The sequence below is a fragment of the Bombina bombina genome, chromosome 3 (genome assembly GCF_027579735.1).
Source record: "Bombina bombina isolate aBomBom1 chromosome 3, aBomBom1.pri, whole genome shotgun sequence".
Classification (NCBI taxonomy): Eukaryota; Metazoa; Chordata; class Amphibia; order Anura; family Bombinatoridae; genus Bombina; species Bombina bombina.
In genome coordinates this window covers 1,290,145,783-1,290,162,699 of record NC_069501.1, presented here as the reverse complement: position 1 = coordinate 1,290,162,699, position 16,917 = coordinate 1,290,145,783, and the positions used below count along the sequence as shown (strand labels likewise).

The 16,917-nt window shown below is 41.2% G+C and overlaps 1 protein-coding gene across 1 annotated transcript in view; it reads right to left on the bottom strand.

The window, feature by feature from the left end:
• Positions 1–16,917, bottom strand: part of DNHD1 (dynein heavy chain domain 1) — a 1,127,964-nt gene that overhangs the window by 574,562 nt on the left and 536,485 nt on the right. The window contains exon 18 of the mRNA XM_053705693.1: positions 8,209–8,306. Within this exon, the coding sequence (XP_053561668.1) occupies positions 8,209–8,306 (98 nt within the window). The remainder of the gene's footprint in view (positions 1–8,208; positions 8,307–16,917) is intronic.

Below are 16,917 nucleotides of genomic sequence, written 5' to 3'. Positions count from 1 at the left end.
ATGAAGGAATACTGATTATCCTGAAACATGGCAAATATAAGTTTAAAGACATATATTTAGAACTTTACATATAAAGTGCCCAACCATAGCTTAGAGCGTCACAAAAAATAAGACTTACTTACCCCAGGACACTCATCTACATATAGTAGATAGCCAAACCAGTAATGAAACGAGAATCAGTAGAGGTAATGGTATATAAGAGTATATCGTTGATCTGAAAAGGGAGGTAAGAGATGAATCTCTACGACCGATAACAGAGAACCTATGAAATAGATCCCCTAGAGGAAGACCATTGAATTCAAATAGGCAATACTCTCTTCACATCCCTCTGACATTCACTGCACTCTGAGAGGAAAACCGGGCTCCAGCCTGTTGCGAAGCGCATATCAACGTAGAATCTAGCACAAACTTACTTCACCACCTCCATGGGAGGCAAAGTTTGAAAAACTGAATTGTGGGTGTGGTGAGGGGTGTATTTATAGGCATTTTAAGGTTTGGGAAACTTTGCCCCTCCTGGTAGGAATGTATATCCCATACGTCACTAGCTCATGGACTCTTGCTAATTACATGAAAGAAATTAATTTATCAGGTAAGCATAAATTTACTTTTCTTTTACAAAGATATGACGAGTCCACGGATTTCATCCTTACTTGTGGGATACCAATACCAAAGCTATAGGACACGAATTAAATGGGAGGGACAAGACAGAGACCTAAACGGAAGGCAGCACTGCTTGAAGAACTTTTCTCCCAAAAACAGCCTCAGAAGAAGCAAAAGTATCAAATTTGTAAAATTTGGAAAAAGTATGAAGAGACGACCAAGTCGCAGCCTTGCAAATCTGCTCAACAGAAGCATCATTTTTAAAAGCCCATGTGGAAGCCACAGCCCTAGTAGAATGAGTTGTAATTCTTTCAGGAGGCTGCTGTCCAGCAGTCTCATATGCCAGGCGGATGATACTCCTCAGCCAAAAAGAAAGAGAGGTAGCCGTAGCTTTCTGACCCCTACGCTTTCCAGAATAAACAATAAATAATGAAGATGATTGACGGAAATCCTTAGTTACCTACAAGTAAAACTTCAAGGCACGGACCACGTCCAGATTATGTAACAGACGCTCCTTCTTAGAAGAAGGATTAGGACACAAGGAAGGAACAACAATTTCCTGATTAATATTCTTATTTGAAACAACCTTAGGAAGGAATCCAGGTTTGGTACGCAAAACTACCTTATCAGAATGAAATATAAGATAAGACGAATCACATTGTAACGCTGAAAGCTCAGAAACCCTACGAGCTGAAGAAATAGCAACCAAAAACAAAACTTTCCAAGATAATAATTTAATATCTATGGAATTCATGGGTTCAAACGGAACCCCTTGAAGAACTCTAAGAACTAAATTCAAACTCCAGGGAGGAGTAATTGGTCTAAATACAGGCTTAATTCTGGTTAGAGCCTGACAAAAAGACTGAACATCTGGAACATCTGCCAAACGTTTGTGTAGCAAAATTGACAAAGCAGAAATCTGTCCCTTTAAGGAACTCGCTGATAACCCTTTCTCCAAACCTTCTTGGAGAAAGGACAGAATCTTAGGAATCCTAACTTTACTCCATGAGTAGCCCTTGGATTCAAACCAAAAAATATATTTACGCCATATCTTATGATAGATCTTTCTAGTGACAGGCTTACGTGCCTGTATCAAAGTATGAATGACCGAATCTGAGAATCCCCGCTTAGATAAGATCAAGCGTTCAATCTCCAAGCAGTCAGCTGCAGAGAATTTAGAATCTACAAATAACCGATAATAATAATAATAATTTGGATGTTGGAAAGGTCCTTGAATGAGAAGGTCCTGTCTCAGAGGAAGTTTCCATGGTGGCAGAGAGGACATATCCACTAGATCCGCATACCAAGTTCCCACTTCCCCGGATGAAAAGTCTGTCGACTTAAAAAAACCGCCTCCCAGTTCTCTACTCCTGGGATGTAGATTGCCGACAGATAACAAGAGTGGGACTCCGACCATCGAATTATCTTGGATACTTCTATCATTGCTAAGGAACTCCTTGTTCCCCCTTGATGATTGATAGAAGCTACAGTCGTGATATTGTCCGACTGGAATATGATGAATTTGTCCGAAGCCAACTGAGGCCACGCCTGGAGCGCATTGAATATCGCTCTCAATTCCAGAATATTGATTGGAAGTAGAGACTCCACCTGAGTCCATACACCCTGACCCTTCAGGGAATTCCAGACTGCACCCCAGCCCAGAAGGCTGGCGTCCATTGTCACTATCACCCACGAGGGTCTGCGGAAACACGTCCCCTGGGACAGATGATCCGATGACAACCACCAAAGAAGAGAGCCTCTGGTCTCTTGATCCAGATTTATCTGAGGAGATAAATTTGCATAGTCCCCATTCCACTGTCTGAGCATGCACAGTTGCAGTGGCCTGAGATGAAAACGAGCAAACGGAATGATGTCCATTGCCGCTACCATTAACCCAATTACTTCCATACACTGAGCCACTGATGGCCGAGGAATGGACTGAAGGGCTCGGAAAGTATTTAGAATATTTGATTTTCTGATCTCCGTCAGAAATATCTTCATGTCTACAGAGTCTATCAAGAGTTCCCAAGAAGGGAACCCTTGTCCGTGGAACTAGTGAACTCTTTTCTAGGTTCACCTTCCAACCGTGAGTTCTCAGAAAGGACAATACTGTGTCTGTATGAGATTTCGTCAGATGATAAGTCGACGTCTGAATTAAAATATCATCCAGATAAAGCGCCACTGCTATGCTCCGTGGTCTGAGAACCGCCAGAAGGGACCCTAAAACCTTTGTGAAGATCCTGGGTGCTGTGGACAACCTGAAGGGAAGAGCCACGAACTGAAAATGTTTGTCCAGGAAGGCAAACCTTAGGAACTGATGATGATCCTTGTGAATAGGGATATGAAGGTATGCATCCTTCAAGTCCACGATAGTCTCCATCTTGAATAATGGAACTCTGAGAAACTTGTTTAGACATTTGAGATCTAAAATGGGTCTGAAAGTTCCCTCTTTTTTTGGGAACCACAAAAAGATTTGAGTAAAACCCCTGTCCCTGTTCCAGTTTTGGAACGGGACAAATTACTCCCATGGTAGAGAGGTCTTTTACACAGCGTAAGAACACCTCTCTTTTTATCTGGTCTACAGACAATCGTGAAAGATGAAATCTCCCTCTTGGGAGAAAATCCTTGAATTCCAGTTGATACCCGTGAGTCACGATTTCCAATGCCCAGGGGGCCTGGACATCTCTTGCCCAAGCCTGGGCAAAGAAAGAAAGTCTGCCCCTACTAGATCCAGTCCCGGACCGGGGGCCGCCCCTTCATGCTGTCTTTGTAGCAGCAGCAGGCTTCTTGGGTTGTTTACCTTTGTTCCAAGCCTGGTTGGGTCTCCAGAAGGATTTGGATTAAGCAAAATTCCCTTCCTGCTTTGTGGAGGAAGAGGAAGCAGAGGGTTCTCCTTTAAAACTTTGAAAGGAACGAAAATTATTTTGTCTACCTCTCATCTTAGCAGACTTATCCTGAGGTAAGGCATGACCTTTACCTCCAGTAATGTCAGAAATGATTTCCTTCAACTCAGGCCCGAATAGGGTCTTACCCTTGAAAGGAATAGCTAAAAGCTTAGATTTTGATGACACATCAGCAGACCACGATTTTAGCCATAACGCTCTACACGCTAAAATGGCAAATCCTGCATTTTTTGCCGCCAATTTAGCAATTTGAAAGGCGACATCTGTAATAAAAGAATTAGCTAGCTTGAGAGCCTTAATTCTATCCAAAATGTCCTCTAAAGGGGTCTCAACCTTCAGAGACTCTTCTAGAGCATCAAACCAAAAAGCTGCTGCAGTAGTTACTGGAACAATGCAAGCTGTGGGTTGTAAAAGAAAACCCTGATGAATAAATAATTTCTTTAGAAGACCCTCTAACTTCTTATCCATGGGGTCTTTGAAAGCACAACTGTCCTCAATGGGTATAGTTGTACGCTTAGCCAGGGTAGATATAGCTCCCTCCACCTTAGGGACCGACTGCCAGGAGTCCCGAATGGTGTCTGATATGGGAAACATTTTCTTGAAAGTAGGAGGAGGAGAAAACAGTATACCTGGTCTGTCCCATTCCTTTTTAATAATTTCCGAAATTCTTTTAGGAACTGGAAAAACATCAGTGTAAGTAGGCACCTCTAGATATTTGTCCATTTTACACAATTTCTCTGGTGGTATCACAATAGGGTCACAATCATCCAGAGTCGCTAAAGTAACAGGCGGAGGTGTTCAAGCTTAAATTTAAAGGACATGATGTCCGAATCTGTCTGAGGTAACACATTTCCTGGTTCTGAAAGTTCTCCCTCAGACAGCAATTCCCTGACCCCCAACTCAGAGCCCTGTGAGGGTACATCGGAAATAGCCAATAAAGCATCAGAGGATTCAGTATTCACATTAATACCTGACCTACTGCATTTACCCTGTAACACTGGTAATTTAGATAATACCTCTGTAAGGGTAGTTGGCATAACTGCAGCCATCTCCTGCAGGGTAATAGAATTAGACGCACTTGAGATACTTGGCGTTGCTTGTGTGGGCGTTAAAGGTTGTGACACTTGGGGAGAATTGGATGGCATATCCTGATTCTCTTCAGACTGAGAATCATCCCTAGGCACACTTACTTAACCTAAAATATGTTTTTTACATTGTAAGGCCTTTTCAGTACAAGAGGTACACAAAGTAAGAGGGGGTTCCACAATGGCTTCTAAACACATAGAGCAATTAGTTTCCTCAATGTCAGACATGTTGAACAGACTAGTAATGACGACAATAGTCGTTAAACACTTTATTTACTGATTTGAACAATTTTTCAAAAAATGTGTACTGCACCTTAAAAAAATAAAAAAGTGCCTAAACGTTTAAATAACGCTATGCAATTAAATATACCTATTCAATTGGGCCAAAAGTTATTGCACCCTAAGAGCAAAGGGTGAATTTAACCTCTAAAAGACATTTTATAGCATAAAAAATATTTTATTGAAAAAAATGACCCCTGCACCTCGAGCTGTGGCGCCTACTTGCCCCCAGGGTACTGCAAAATGACTCGACAATGATCCGGTGCACAGAACTCCAGTGTAGGCCCCACCGGAGCTAATGCCTGCTGCCTTCTCAGTCAGAGTACACTGCACGTCTGAGCGCGCGAAAATAGGCCCCGCCCATCATGGACGTCGATCATATCAGACTATATAACCGCATGGGAAGCGGTTTGCAAAATAAGCCATGTGGTCCCCTAAAAACCTTACTGTAACACTGCAGCCATACTGATTATTTGTTATGTGATCAAATAAAAAACTTCAAGCTGCCTCTCCCAGTGTCCTATTGATCATTGTTACCAGCCCAGTACTATGTCAAATACACCATAAACACAGGATTTTCAGTAACACCCTTTATGTACAGGTCTACTGCTTACCCCTTCCCTTGCAGCCAGTTCTGATATAACAAGTCTCCTCAGAAATAAAGGACTGAACATACCTCAATGCTGCTTGTAGCATGGAACTGTTCTCCACTCTGAAGATTTCTCTTATACTACCTTCAGAACTCTGTGGAAAACAACGTGGATCTTAGTTACATCTGCTAAGATCATCAACCTCAGGGCAGAAATCTTCATCTCCGAATCTCCCTGAGAAAAATAGTACTCACCGGTACCATTTAAAATAAAAAACTTCTTGATTGAAGAAACTAAAACTAACACCTCACTTTACCTCTTCCTAGTACTAACACAGGCAAAGAGAATGACTGGGGGTGGAGGGAAGGGAGGAGCTATATATACAGCTCTGCTGTGGTGCTCTTTGCCACTTCCTGCTAGCAGGAGGTTAATATCCCACAAGTAAGGATGAAATCCGTGGACTCGTCATATCTTTGTAAAAGAAAAAGAAGTTGTTGAACTGAGAGAAAGCAAAGAGGGCTGACATTATTGTGAGGTCATAGCAGATCTGGAAAAATTGTTTTATAATTATCATCTCTCATCTATCTTTCTCCACTACTTCCTCTCTTCAATTTCCTTTTTTACCCCCTCCCATATCTCCTCTTTACACTCTCTGGGGCCGAATTATCAAGCTCCGAATGGCCGCCGGAAAAACAGAAGTTATGAAGCCTGCTCTAAGGCGGCGGACAGAAATCAACCCGATCGAATACGATTGGGTTGATTGACACCCCCTGCTAGTGGCCGCAAATCTGCAGAGGGCGGTATTGCACAAGCAGTTCTGGTGAACTGCTTGTGCAATGATAAATGCCTACAGTGCATGCAGTCTGCATTTATCTATGTTCAGTGGACATGATATGCTACATTGTATCATGTCTGCTCGCACTTTGATAAATATGCCCCTCTGTCTTCACTCTTTCTTAACACTATTTTTCTCTCCATTTTTACTTTTCCTCTTCAATCCCTCTCTGCGCCGTTTACCCCCTCAGACGTAACAGTCTAAGCACTAATGGGGTTTCTAGAGGAATAACATATCATTAATCTTTCATGGATATATAATATCCATTAAGATAATATTTGTAGACATTCACTCACTAACTTTTATTTGTCACTGTTAAATTTCCACTCGCCAATGGTGAGAAATTTGATCCCTATATATATATATATATATCTTTTTTGCCACATTCCTCTTTGTCTCTCCCTCTTCTCTTGCCCTCCCTGTCTGTCTTTTTTCTGCCTCTATCTATGAGTTGGGTCTGATTTGCTGGAGTAGTTTATTTTACTGTGATTACGACATACCATCTTTGTTGCTCATATAGTATAATGCTGTGATTATGCAAACACATACCGTTTCTACTGTTCGCTACGTTGGTTTGTGAGTTTCTATCTTGCTAGGGATTTTTTTACATTTTGCCCCCTCTGTCAATAGTTTCACACCACGCTACTCTATTGCCACTTTAATATATGGGTTAGAATATTGTGCTGATATACCATTTATTTATTTACTCCCAATAGGGCCACTTTTGGTCTTCATATTATGGAGCTTGTTTACAATTTTTGCCCTGTCTGTTTTGCGTTTGGGTAATAATGCAGAACCCCTGTAAGAGCATGACGTCGTGTTCCGTTATCTTGCGGAATTTACTTATGTCCTGGACTGTGTGGTACGGCATTACAATCTGGTTGTAACCCAATTAATTTTATGGCTATTGCCAAAATACGATGTCTGGGTTCGTTGTATGATTCTATAATCCTAGGCTTCAAGCTTCCTGATTGGGTTAGAATACCACACCCTTATGACTTGCAATAATATGTTTGCGGTCAAGGTTTACTCTGAGTATGAAGCGTGTGTTTAAGGCTAAGTGTAGTGTATTATATTGTATTTTATTTTATTTGATGTATTGGACACAATGTTATTAAGATTTTGTCTATACAGACTTTATGTTTTTCTACTGCATTGCTAGTTACAATTGTCGTTTGGGTGTTTAGGTTTTATAGCTTCACACATTGGGAGTACAGTTTGGGGGTCTTCACCTGTGAATAGCTGCTAGTGGGAGTGGCATCACAGGTGATGACCTGTAACTGTATCACTGAGGTTAGTTTAAAAGGTAAACATTGTTATTTTGTCTTGTCTGACAAAGGGGGTAACACCCCGAAATGTTACATTAAAAGGTAACACTGAAAATCCTGGCGAGTGCATCCTTATTTCCTGCTCTTATCGATATCATGGAAGCACCCTAGGTAGATGAACCTGTAACGAGTGCTGGCCTTGCTGTTTGTTTATATATATATATTAAAATAAAAAAATCTGTGTGAAGAACATTGGAATGTATTCATAACTACCATCGGGTTTAGCGCCGTAGGTCTAACACAGTGTCAGGTTAGCGTGTGAGTAATAAGTGTTAGTTATTTTTAAAGTGTGCTCCATTGAAGTCTATAGAGCTAAGAAGTTAGAGTGGTTGCAATATACATCCTTAAGTCAGTGCACATAGGGTTTCGCTTGCACTCATTTTTTACTTTCAACTTACGTGATACGTGCTCTAACCCACTCGCTTTAACATTCTTCTTTGAGCACAGTTAGGGTGCAAGTGGAACAATCCTGATAGTGCGCCACTTGTACACTGGCCCATAGTGAAGTAATAAGACAAACACACGGACATGACGGTTGCAGCACATGGCAGTTTGATTTTGTCAGTGATCAGAGTCTATGGATCTCACCTTTTGCACACTGGGAAGTTGAAACCTCATCTCATGGATAACGCGGGTCAGAAAAATCCACTTCTCCTGGAAACTTATCCAAAGATCAAGAGACTGGTCTGTGGCAAAATATAATAGGGCTAATGAGACTGAGAGCTAAAGAAACAGCAGAATTTATGCTTACATAGAAACATAGATATTGACGACAGATAAGAGCCATAGGCCCAGCAAGTCTGCCCGATATTGCTTAACAGTATAAACTTATCTTGTTGGTAGGATAGCCTTATGCTTGTCCCATGCATTTTTAAAGTCCCCTACAGTGTTTGTCGCTACTACCTCTTGAGGAAGTTTATTCCCTAAATCAATCACTCTTTCTGTAAAGAAGCTTCCTCAAATTACTCGTGAATCTACTACCCTTCAGCTTGAGATCATGACCCCTTGTTCTTGAATTTTCCATTTTATGTAAAATACCCACAGCCTCAGTTTTACTAAACCCTTTAACGTACTTGAAAGTTGCTATCATATCACCTCTTTCCCTTCTCTCCTCTAAGCTATACATATTTAGGTCATTGAGCCTATCCTGGTAAGTTTTATTTTTTAGACCATGTACCATTTTGGTAGCCCTCCTTTGTACAGATTCAAGTTTGTTAATATCCTTCTGAAGATATGGCCTCCAGAACTGCACACAATACTCAAGATGAGGCCTAACTAATGATCTATAAAGTGGCATAAGAACCTTACTATTTCTGCTGCAAATACCTCTACCAATACATCCAAGCATTCTGCTAGTCTTACTCGCTGCATTACTACATTGTTTACTAAGTTTTAAATCATCTGAAATAATAATTCCCAAGTCCTGTTCCTCGTCTGTAACAGTCAGTAAAGTGTCATTGAGTCTGTAATTAACATTTGGATTTTTCTTCCCTAAATGCATTATTTTACACTTTGCTGTGTTAAACTTTAGATCCCAGTCGTTTGGCCAATCCTCCAATTGTTGTATATCACTTCTCATTTTGTCTACCCCCCTGGAACATCCACTCTGTTACAAATGTTTGTATCATCTGCAAAGAGAAGCTGATATCGCAGATAAATATGTTAAACAAAACAGGCCCCAGAACTGACCCCTGAGAAACACCACTAGTAACAGTCCCTTCTGTTGAATGAACTCCATTTACTAAGACAACATAATTTATGTAAGAACTTACCTGATAAATTCATTTCTTTCATATTAGCAAGAGTCCATGAGCTAGTGACGTATGGGATATACATTCCTACCAGGAGGGGCAAAGTTTCCCAAACCTCAAAATGCCTATAAATACACCCCTCACCACACCCACAATTCAGTTTAACGAATAGCCAAGAAGTGGGGTGATAAAAAAGTGCGAAAGCATATAAAATAAGGAATTGGAATAAATTGTGCTTTATACAAAATCATAACCACCACAAAAAAGGGTGGGCCTCATGGACTCTTGCTAATATGAAAGAAATGAATTTATCAGGTAAGTTCTTACATAAATTATGTTTTCTTTCATGTAATTAGCAAGAGTCCATGAGCTAGTGACGTATGGGATAATGACTACCCAAGATGTGGATCTTTCCACGCAAGAGTCACTAGAGAGGGAGGGATAAAATAAAGACAGCCAATTCCTGCTGAAAATAATCCACACCCAAAATAAAAGTTTAACGAAAAACATAAGCAGAAGATTCAAACTGAAACCGCTGCCTGAAGTACTTTTCTACCAAAAACTGCTTCAGAAGAAGAAAATACATCAAAATGGTAGAATTTAGTAAAAGTATGCAAAGAGGACCAAGTTGCTGCTTTGCAAATCTGGTCAACCGAAGCTTCATTCCTAAACGCCCAGGAAGTAGAAACTGACCTAGTAGAATGAGCTGTAATTCTCTGAGGCGGAGTTTTACCCGACTCAACATAAGCAAGATGAATTAAAGATTTCAACCAAGATGCCAAAGAAATGGCAGAAGCTTTCTGGCCTTTTCTAGAACCGGAAAAGATAACAAATAGACTAGAAGTCTTACGGAAAGATTTCGTAGCTTCAACATAATATTTCAAAGCTCTAACAACATCCAAAGAATGCAACGATTTCTCCTTAGAATTCTTAGGATTAGGACATAATGAAGGAACCACAATTTCTCTACTAATGTTGTTGGAATTCACAACTTTAGGTAAAAATTCAAAAGAAGTTCGCAACACCGCCTTATCCTGGTGAAAAATCAGAAAAGGAGACTCACAAGAAAGAGCAGATAATTCAGAAACTCTTCTAGCAGAAGAGATGGCCAAAAGGAACAAAACTTTCCAAGAAAGCAATTTAATGTCCAATGAATGCATAGGTTCAAACGGAGGAGCTTGAAGAGCTCCCAGAACCAGATTCAAACTCCAAGGAGGAGAGATTGACTTAATGACAGGTTTTATACGAACCAAAGCTTGTACAAAACAATGAATATCAGGAAGAATAGCAATCTTTCTGTGAAAAAGAACAGAAAGAGCAGAGATTTGTCCTTTCAAAGAACTTGCGGACAAACCCTTATCTAAACCATCCTGAAGAAACTGTAAAATTCTCGGTATTCTAAAAGAATGCCAAGAAAAATGATGAGAAAGACACCAAGAAATATGTCTTCCAGACTCTATAATATATCTCTCGAGATACAGACTTACGAGCCTGTAACATAGTATTAATGACAGAGTCAGAGAAACCTCTTTGACCAAGAATCAAGCGTTCAATCTCCATACCTTTAAATTTAAGGATTTCAGATCCTGATGGAAAAAAGGACCTTGTGACAGAAGGTCTGGTCTTAACGGAAGAGTCCACGGTTGGCAAGAGGCCATCCGGACAAGATCCGCATACCAAAATCTGTGAGGCCATGCCGGAGCTACCAGCAGAACAAACGAGCATTCCTTCAGAATCTTGGAGATTACTCTTGGAAGAAGAACTAGAGGCGGAAAGATATAGGCAGGATGATACTTCCAAGGAAGTGATAATGCATCCACTGCCTCCGCCTGAGGATCCCGGGATCTGGACAGATACCTGGGAAGTTTCTTGTTTAGATGGGACGCCATCAGATCTATTTCTGGAAGTTCCCACATTTGAACAATCTGAAGAAATACCTCTGGGTGAAGAGACCATTCGCCCGGATGTAACGTTTGGCGACTGAGATAATCCGCTTCCCAATTGTCTATACCTGGGATATGAACCGCAGAGATTAGACAGGAGCTGGATTCCGCCCAAACCAAAATTCGAGATACTTCTCTCATAGCCAGAGGACTGTGAGTCCCTCCTTGATGATTGATGTATGCCACAGTTGTGACATTGTCCGTCTGAAAACAAATGAACGATTCTCTCTTCAGAAGAGGCCAAAACTGAAGAGCTCTGAAAATTGCACGGAGTTCCAAAATATTGATCGGTAATCTCACCTCCTGAGATTCCCAAACTCCTTGTGCTGTCAGAGATCCCCACACAGCTCCCCAACCTGAAAGACTTGCATCTGTTGAAATTACAGTCCAGGTCGGAAGCACAAAAGAAGCCCCCTGAATTAAACGATGGTGGTCTGTCCACCATGTTAGAGAGTGTCGAACAATCGGTTTTAAAGATATTATTTGAGAAATCTTCGTGTAATCCTTGCACCATTGCTTCAGCATACAGAGCTGAAGAGGTCGCATGTGAAAACGAGCAAAGGGGATCGCGTCCGATGCAGCAGTCATAAGACCTAGAATTTCCATGCATAAGGCTACCGAAGGGAATGATTGTGACTGAAGGTTTCGACAAGCTGCAATCAATTTTAGACGTCTCTTGTCTGTTAAAGACAGAGTCATGGACACTGAATCCATCTGGAAACCCAGAAAGGTTACTCTTGTCTGAGGAATCAAAGAACTTTTTGGTAAATTGATCCTCCAACCATGATCTTGAAGAAACAACACAAGTCGATTCGTATGAGATTCTGCTAAATGTAAAGACTGAGCAAGTACCAAGATATCGTCCAAATAAGGAAATACCACAATACCCTGTTCTCTGATTACAGACAGAAGGGCACCGAGAACCTTTGTAAAAATTCTTGGAGCTGTAGCTAGGCCAAACGGCAGAGCCACAAACTGGTAATGCTTGTCCAGAAAAGAGAATCTCAGGAACTGATAATGATCTGGATGAATCGGAATATGCAGATATGCATCCTGTAAATCTATTGTGGACATATAATTCCCTTGCTGAACAAAAGGCAATATAGTCCTTACAGTTACCATCTTGAACGTTGGTATCCTTACATAACGATTCAATATTTTTAGATCCAGAACTGGTCTGAAGGAATTCTCCTTCTTTGGTACAATGAAGAGATTTGAATAAAACCCCATCCCCTGTTCCGGAACTGGAACTGGCATAATTACTCCAGACAACTCTAGATCTGAAACACATTTCAGAAATGCTTGAGCTTTTACTGGATTTACTGGGACACGGGAAAGAAAAAATCTCTTTGCAGGAGGTCTCATCTTGAAACCAATTCTGTACCCTTCTAAAACAATGCTCTGAATCCAAAGATTGTGAACAGAATTGATCCAAATTTCCTTGAAAAAACGTAACCTGCCCCCTACCAGCTGAGCTGGAACGAGGGCCGCACCTTCATGTGGACTTAGAAGCAGGCTTTGCCTTTCTAGCTGGCTTGGATTTATTCCAGACTGGAGATGGTTTCCAAACCGAAACTGCTCCTGAGGATGAAGGATCAGGTTTTTGTTCTTTGTTGAAACGAAAGGAACGAAAACGATTATTAGCCCTGTTTTTACCTTTAGATTTTTTATCCTGTGGTAAAAAAGTTCCTTTCCCACCAGTAACAGTTGAAATAATGGAATCCAACTGAGAACCAAATAATTTGTTACCCTGGAAAGAAATGGAAAGCAAAGTTGATTTAGAAGCCATATCAGCATTCCAAGTTTTAAGCCATAAAGCTCTTCTAGCTAAGATAGCTAGAGACATAAACCTGACATCAACTCTGATAATATCAAAAATAGCATCACATATAAAATTATTAGCATGCTGAAGAAGAATAATAATATCATGAGAATCACGATGTGTTACTTGTTGCGCTAAAGTTTCCAACCAAAAAGTTGAAGCTGCAGCAACATCAGCCAAAGATATAGCAGGTCTAAGAAGATTACCTGAACACAGATAAGCTTTTCTTAGAAAGGATTCAATTTTCCTATCTAGAGGATCTTTAAACGAAGTACCATCTGACGTAGGAATAGTAGTACGTTTAGCAAGGGTAGAAATAGCCCCATCAACTTTAGGGATCTTGTCCCAAAATTCTAATCTGTCAGACGGCACAGGATATAAATGCTTAAAACGTTTAGAAGGAGTAAATGAATTACCCAATTTATCCCATTCCTTGGAAATTACTGCAGAAATAGCATTAGGAACAGGAAAAACTTCTGGAAAAACCACAGGAGCTTTAAAAACCTTATCCAAACGTTTAGAATTAACATCAAGAGGACCAGAATCCTCTATTTCTAAAGCAATTAGTACTTCTTTAAGTAAAGAACGAATAAATTCCATTTTAAATAAATATGAAGATTTATCAGCATCAACCTCTGAGACAGAATCCTCTGAACCAGAGGAATCATCAGAATCAGAATGATGATCTTCATTTAAAAATTCATCTGTAGGGAGAGAAGTTTTAAAAGATTTTTTACGTTTACTAGAAGGAGAAATAACAGACATAGCCTTCTTAATGGATTCTGAAACAAAATCTCTTATCAGGAACATTCTGCACCTTAGATGTTGAAGGAACTGCAACAGGCAATGGTACTTTACTAAAGGAAATATTATCTGCTTTAACAAGTTTGTCATGACAATCAATACAAACAACAGCTGGAGGAATAGCTACCAAAAGTTTACAGCAGATGCACTTAGCTTTGGTAGATTCAGCACTTGACAGCGATTTTCCTGTAGTATCTTCTGACTCAGATGCAACGTGGGACATCTTGCAATATGTAAGAGAAAAAACAACATATATAAAGCAAAATTGATCAAATTCCTTAAAAGACAGTTTCAGGAATGGGAAAAAATGCCAAAGAACAAGCTTCTAGCAACCAGAAGCAATAAAAAATGAGACTAAAATAATGTGGAGACAAAAGTGACGCCCATATTTTTTCGCGCCAAATAAGACGCCCACATTATTTGGCGCCTAAATGCTTTTGGCGCCAAAAATGACGCCACATCCGGAACGCCGACATTTTTGGCGCAAAATAACGTCAAAAAAATGACGCAACTTCCGGCGACACGTATGACGCCGGAAACGGAAATAGAATTTTTGCGCCAAAAAAATCCGCGCCAAGAATGACGCAATAAAATGAAGCATTTTCAGCCCCCGCGAGCCTAACAGCCCACAGGGAAGAGTCAAATTTTTTGAAGGTAAGAAAAACAGAATTTATGTTTACCTGATAAATTACTTTCTCCAACGGTGTGTCCGGTCCACGGCGTCATCCTTACTTGTGGGATATTCTCCTCCCCAACAGGAAATGGCAAAGAGCCCAGCAAAGCTGGTCACATGATCCCTCCTAGGCTCCGCCTACCCCAGTCATTCGACCGACGTTAAGGAGGAATATTTGCATAGGAGAAACCATATGTTACCGTGGTGACTGTAGTTAAAGAAAATAAATTATCAGACCTGATGAAAAAGACCAGGGCGGGCCGTGGACCGGACACACCGTTGGAGAAAGTAATTTATCAGGTAAACATAAATTCTGTTTTCTCCAACATAGGTGTGTCCGGTCCACGGCGTCATCCTTACTTGTGGGAACCAATACCAAAGCTTTAGGACACGGATGAAGGGAGGGAGCAAATCAGGTCACCTAAATGGAAGGCACCACGGCTTGCAAAACCTTTCTCCCAAAAATAGCCTCAGAAGAAGCAAAAGTATCAAATTTGTAAAATTTAGAAAAAATGTGCAGTGAAGACCAAGTCACTGCCTTACATATCTGATCAACAGAAGCCTCGTTCTTGAAGGCCCATGTGGAAGCCACAGCCCTAGTGGAGTGAGCTGTGATCCTTTCAGGAGGCTGCCGTCCGGCAGTCTCATAAGCCAATCGGATAATGCTTTTAATCCAGAAGGAGAGAGAGGTAGAAGTTGCTTTTTTGACCTCTCCGTTTACCAGAATAAACAACAAACAAAGACAAAGTTTGTCTGAATCCTTAGTAGCTGCTAAGTAAAATTTGAGAGCACGAACTACATCCAAGTTGTGCAACAAACGTTCCTTCTTTGAAACTGGATTAGGACACAAAGAAGGCACAACTATCTCCTGGTTAATGTTTTTGTTAGAAACAACTTTTGGAAGAAAACCAGGTTTAGTACGCAAAACCACCTTATCTGCATGGAACACCAGATAAGGAGAAGAACACTGCAGAGCAGAAAATTCTGAAACTCTTCTAGCAGAAGAAATTGCAACCAAAAACAAAACTTTCCAAGATAATAACTTAATATCAACGGAATGTAAGGGTTCAAACGGAACCCCCTAAAGAACTGAAAGAACTAGGTTGAGACTCCAAGGAGGAGTCAAAATTTTGTAAACAGGCTTGATTCTAACCAGAGCCTGAACAAAGGCTAGAACATCTGGCACAGCTGCCAGCTTTTTGTGAAGTAACACAGACAAGGCAGAAATCTGTCCCATCAAGGAACTTGCAGATAATCCTTTTTCCAATCCTTCTCGAAGGAAGGATAGACTCTTAGGAATCTTAACCTTGTCCCAAGGGAATCCTGCAGATTCACACCAACAGATATACCAAATTATGTGGTAATTTTTCTGGTTACAGGCTTTCAGGCCTGAACAAGAGTATTAATAACAGAATCTGAGAACCCTCGCTTTGATAAGATCAAGCGTTCAATCTCCAAGCAGTCAGCTGGAGTGGGTCGAACGGACCTAGAACAAGAAGGTCTCGTCTCAAAGGTAGCTTCCATGGTGGAGCCAATGACATATTCACCAAATCTGCATACCAAGTCCTGCGTGGCCACGCAGGAGCTATCAAAATCACCGACGCCCTCTCCTGATTGATCCTGGCTACCAGCCTGGGGATGAGAGGAAACGGCGGGAACACATAAGCTAGTTTGAAGGTCCAAGGTGCTACTAGTGCATCCACTAGAGCCGCCTTGGGATCCCTGGATCTGTACCCGTAGTAAGGAACTCTGAAGTTCTGACGAGAGGCCATCAGATCCATGTCTGGAATGCCCCACAGTTGAGTGACTTGGGCAAAGATTTCCGGATGGAGTTCCCACTCCCCCGGATGCAATGTCTGATGACTCAGAAAATCCGCTTCCCAATTTTCCACTCCTGGGATGTGGATAGCAGACAGGTGGCAGGAGTGAGACTCCGCCCATAGAATGATTTTGGTCACTTCTTCCATCGCTAGGGAACTCCTTGTTCCCCCCTGATGGTTGATGTATGAACTTGGCCCTCGCTAGCTGAGGCCAAGCTTTGAGAGCATTGAATATCGCTCTCAGTTCCAGAATATTTATCGGTAGAAGAGATTCTACCCGAGACCAAAGACCCTGAGCTTTCAGGGATCCCCAGACCGCGCCCCAGCCCATCAGACTGGCGTCGGTCGTGACAATGACCCACTCTGGTCTGCGGAAGGTCATCCCTTGTGACAGGTTGTCCAGGGACAGCCACCAACGGAATGAGTCTCTGGTCCTCTGATTTACTTGTATCTTCGGAGACAAGTCTGAATAGTCCCCATTCCA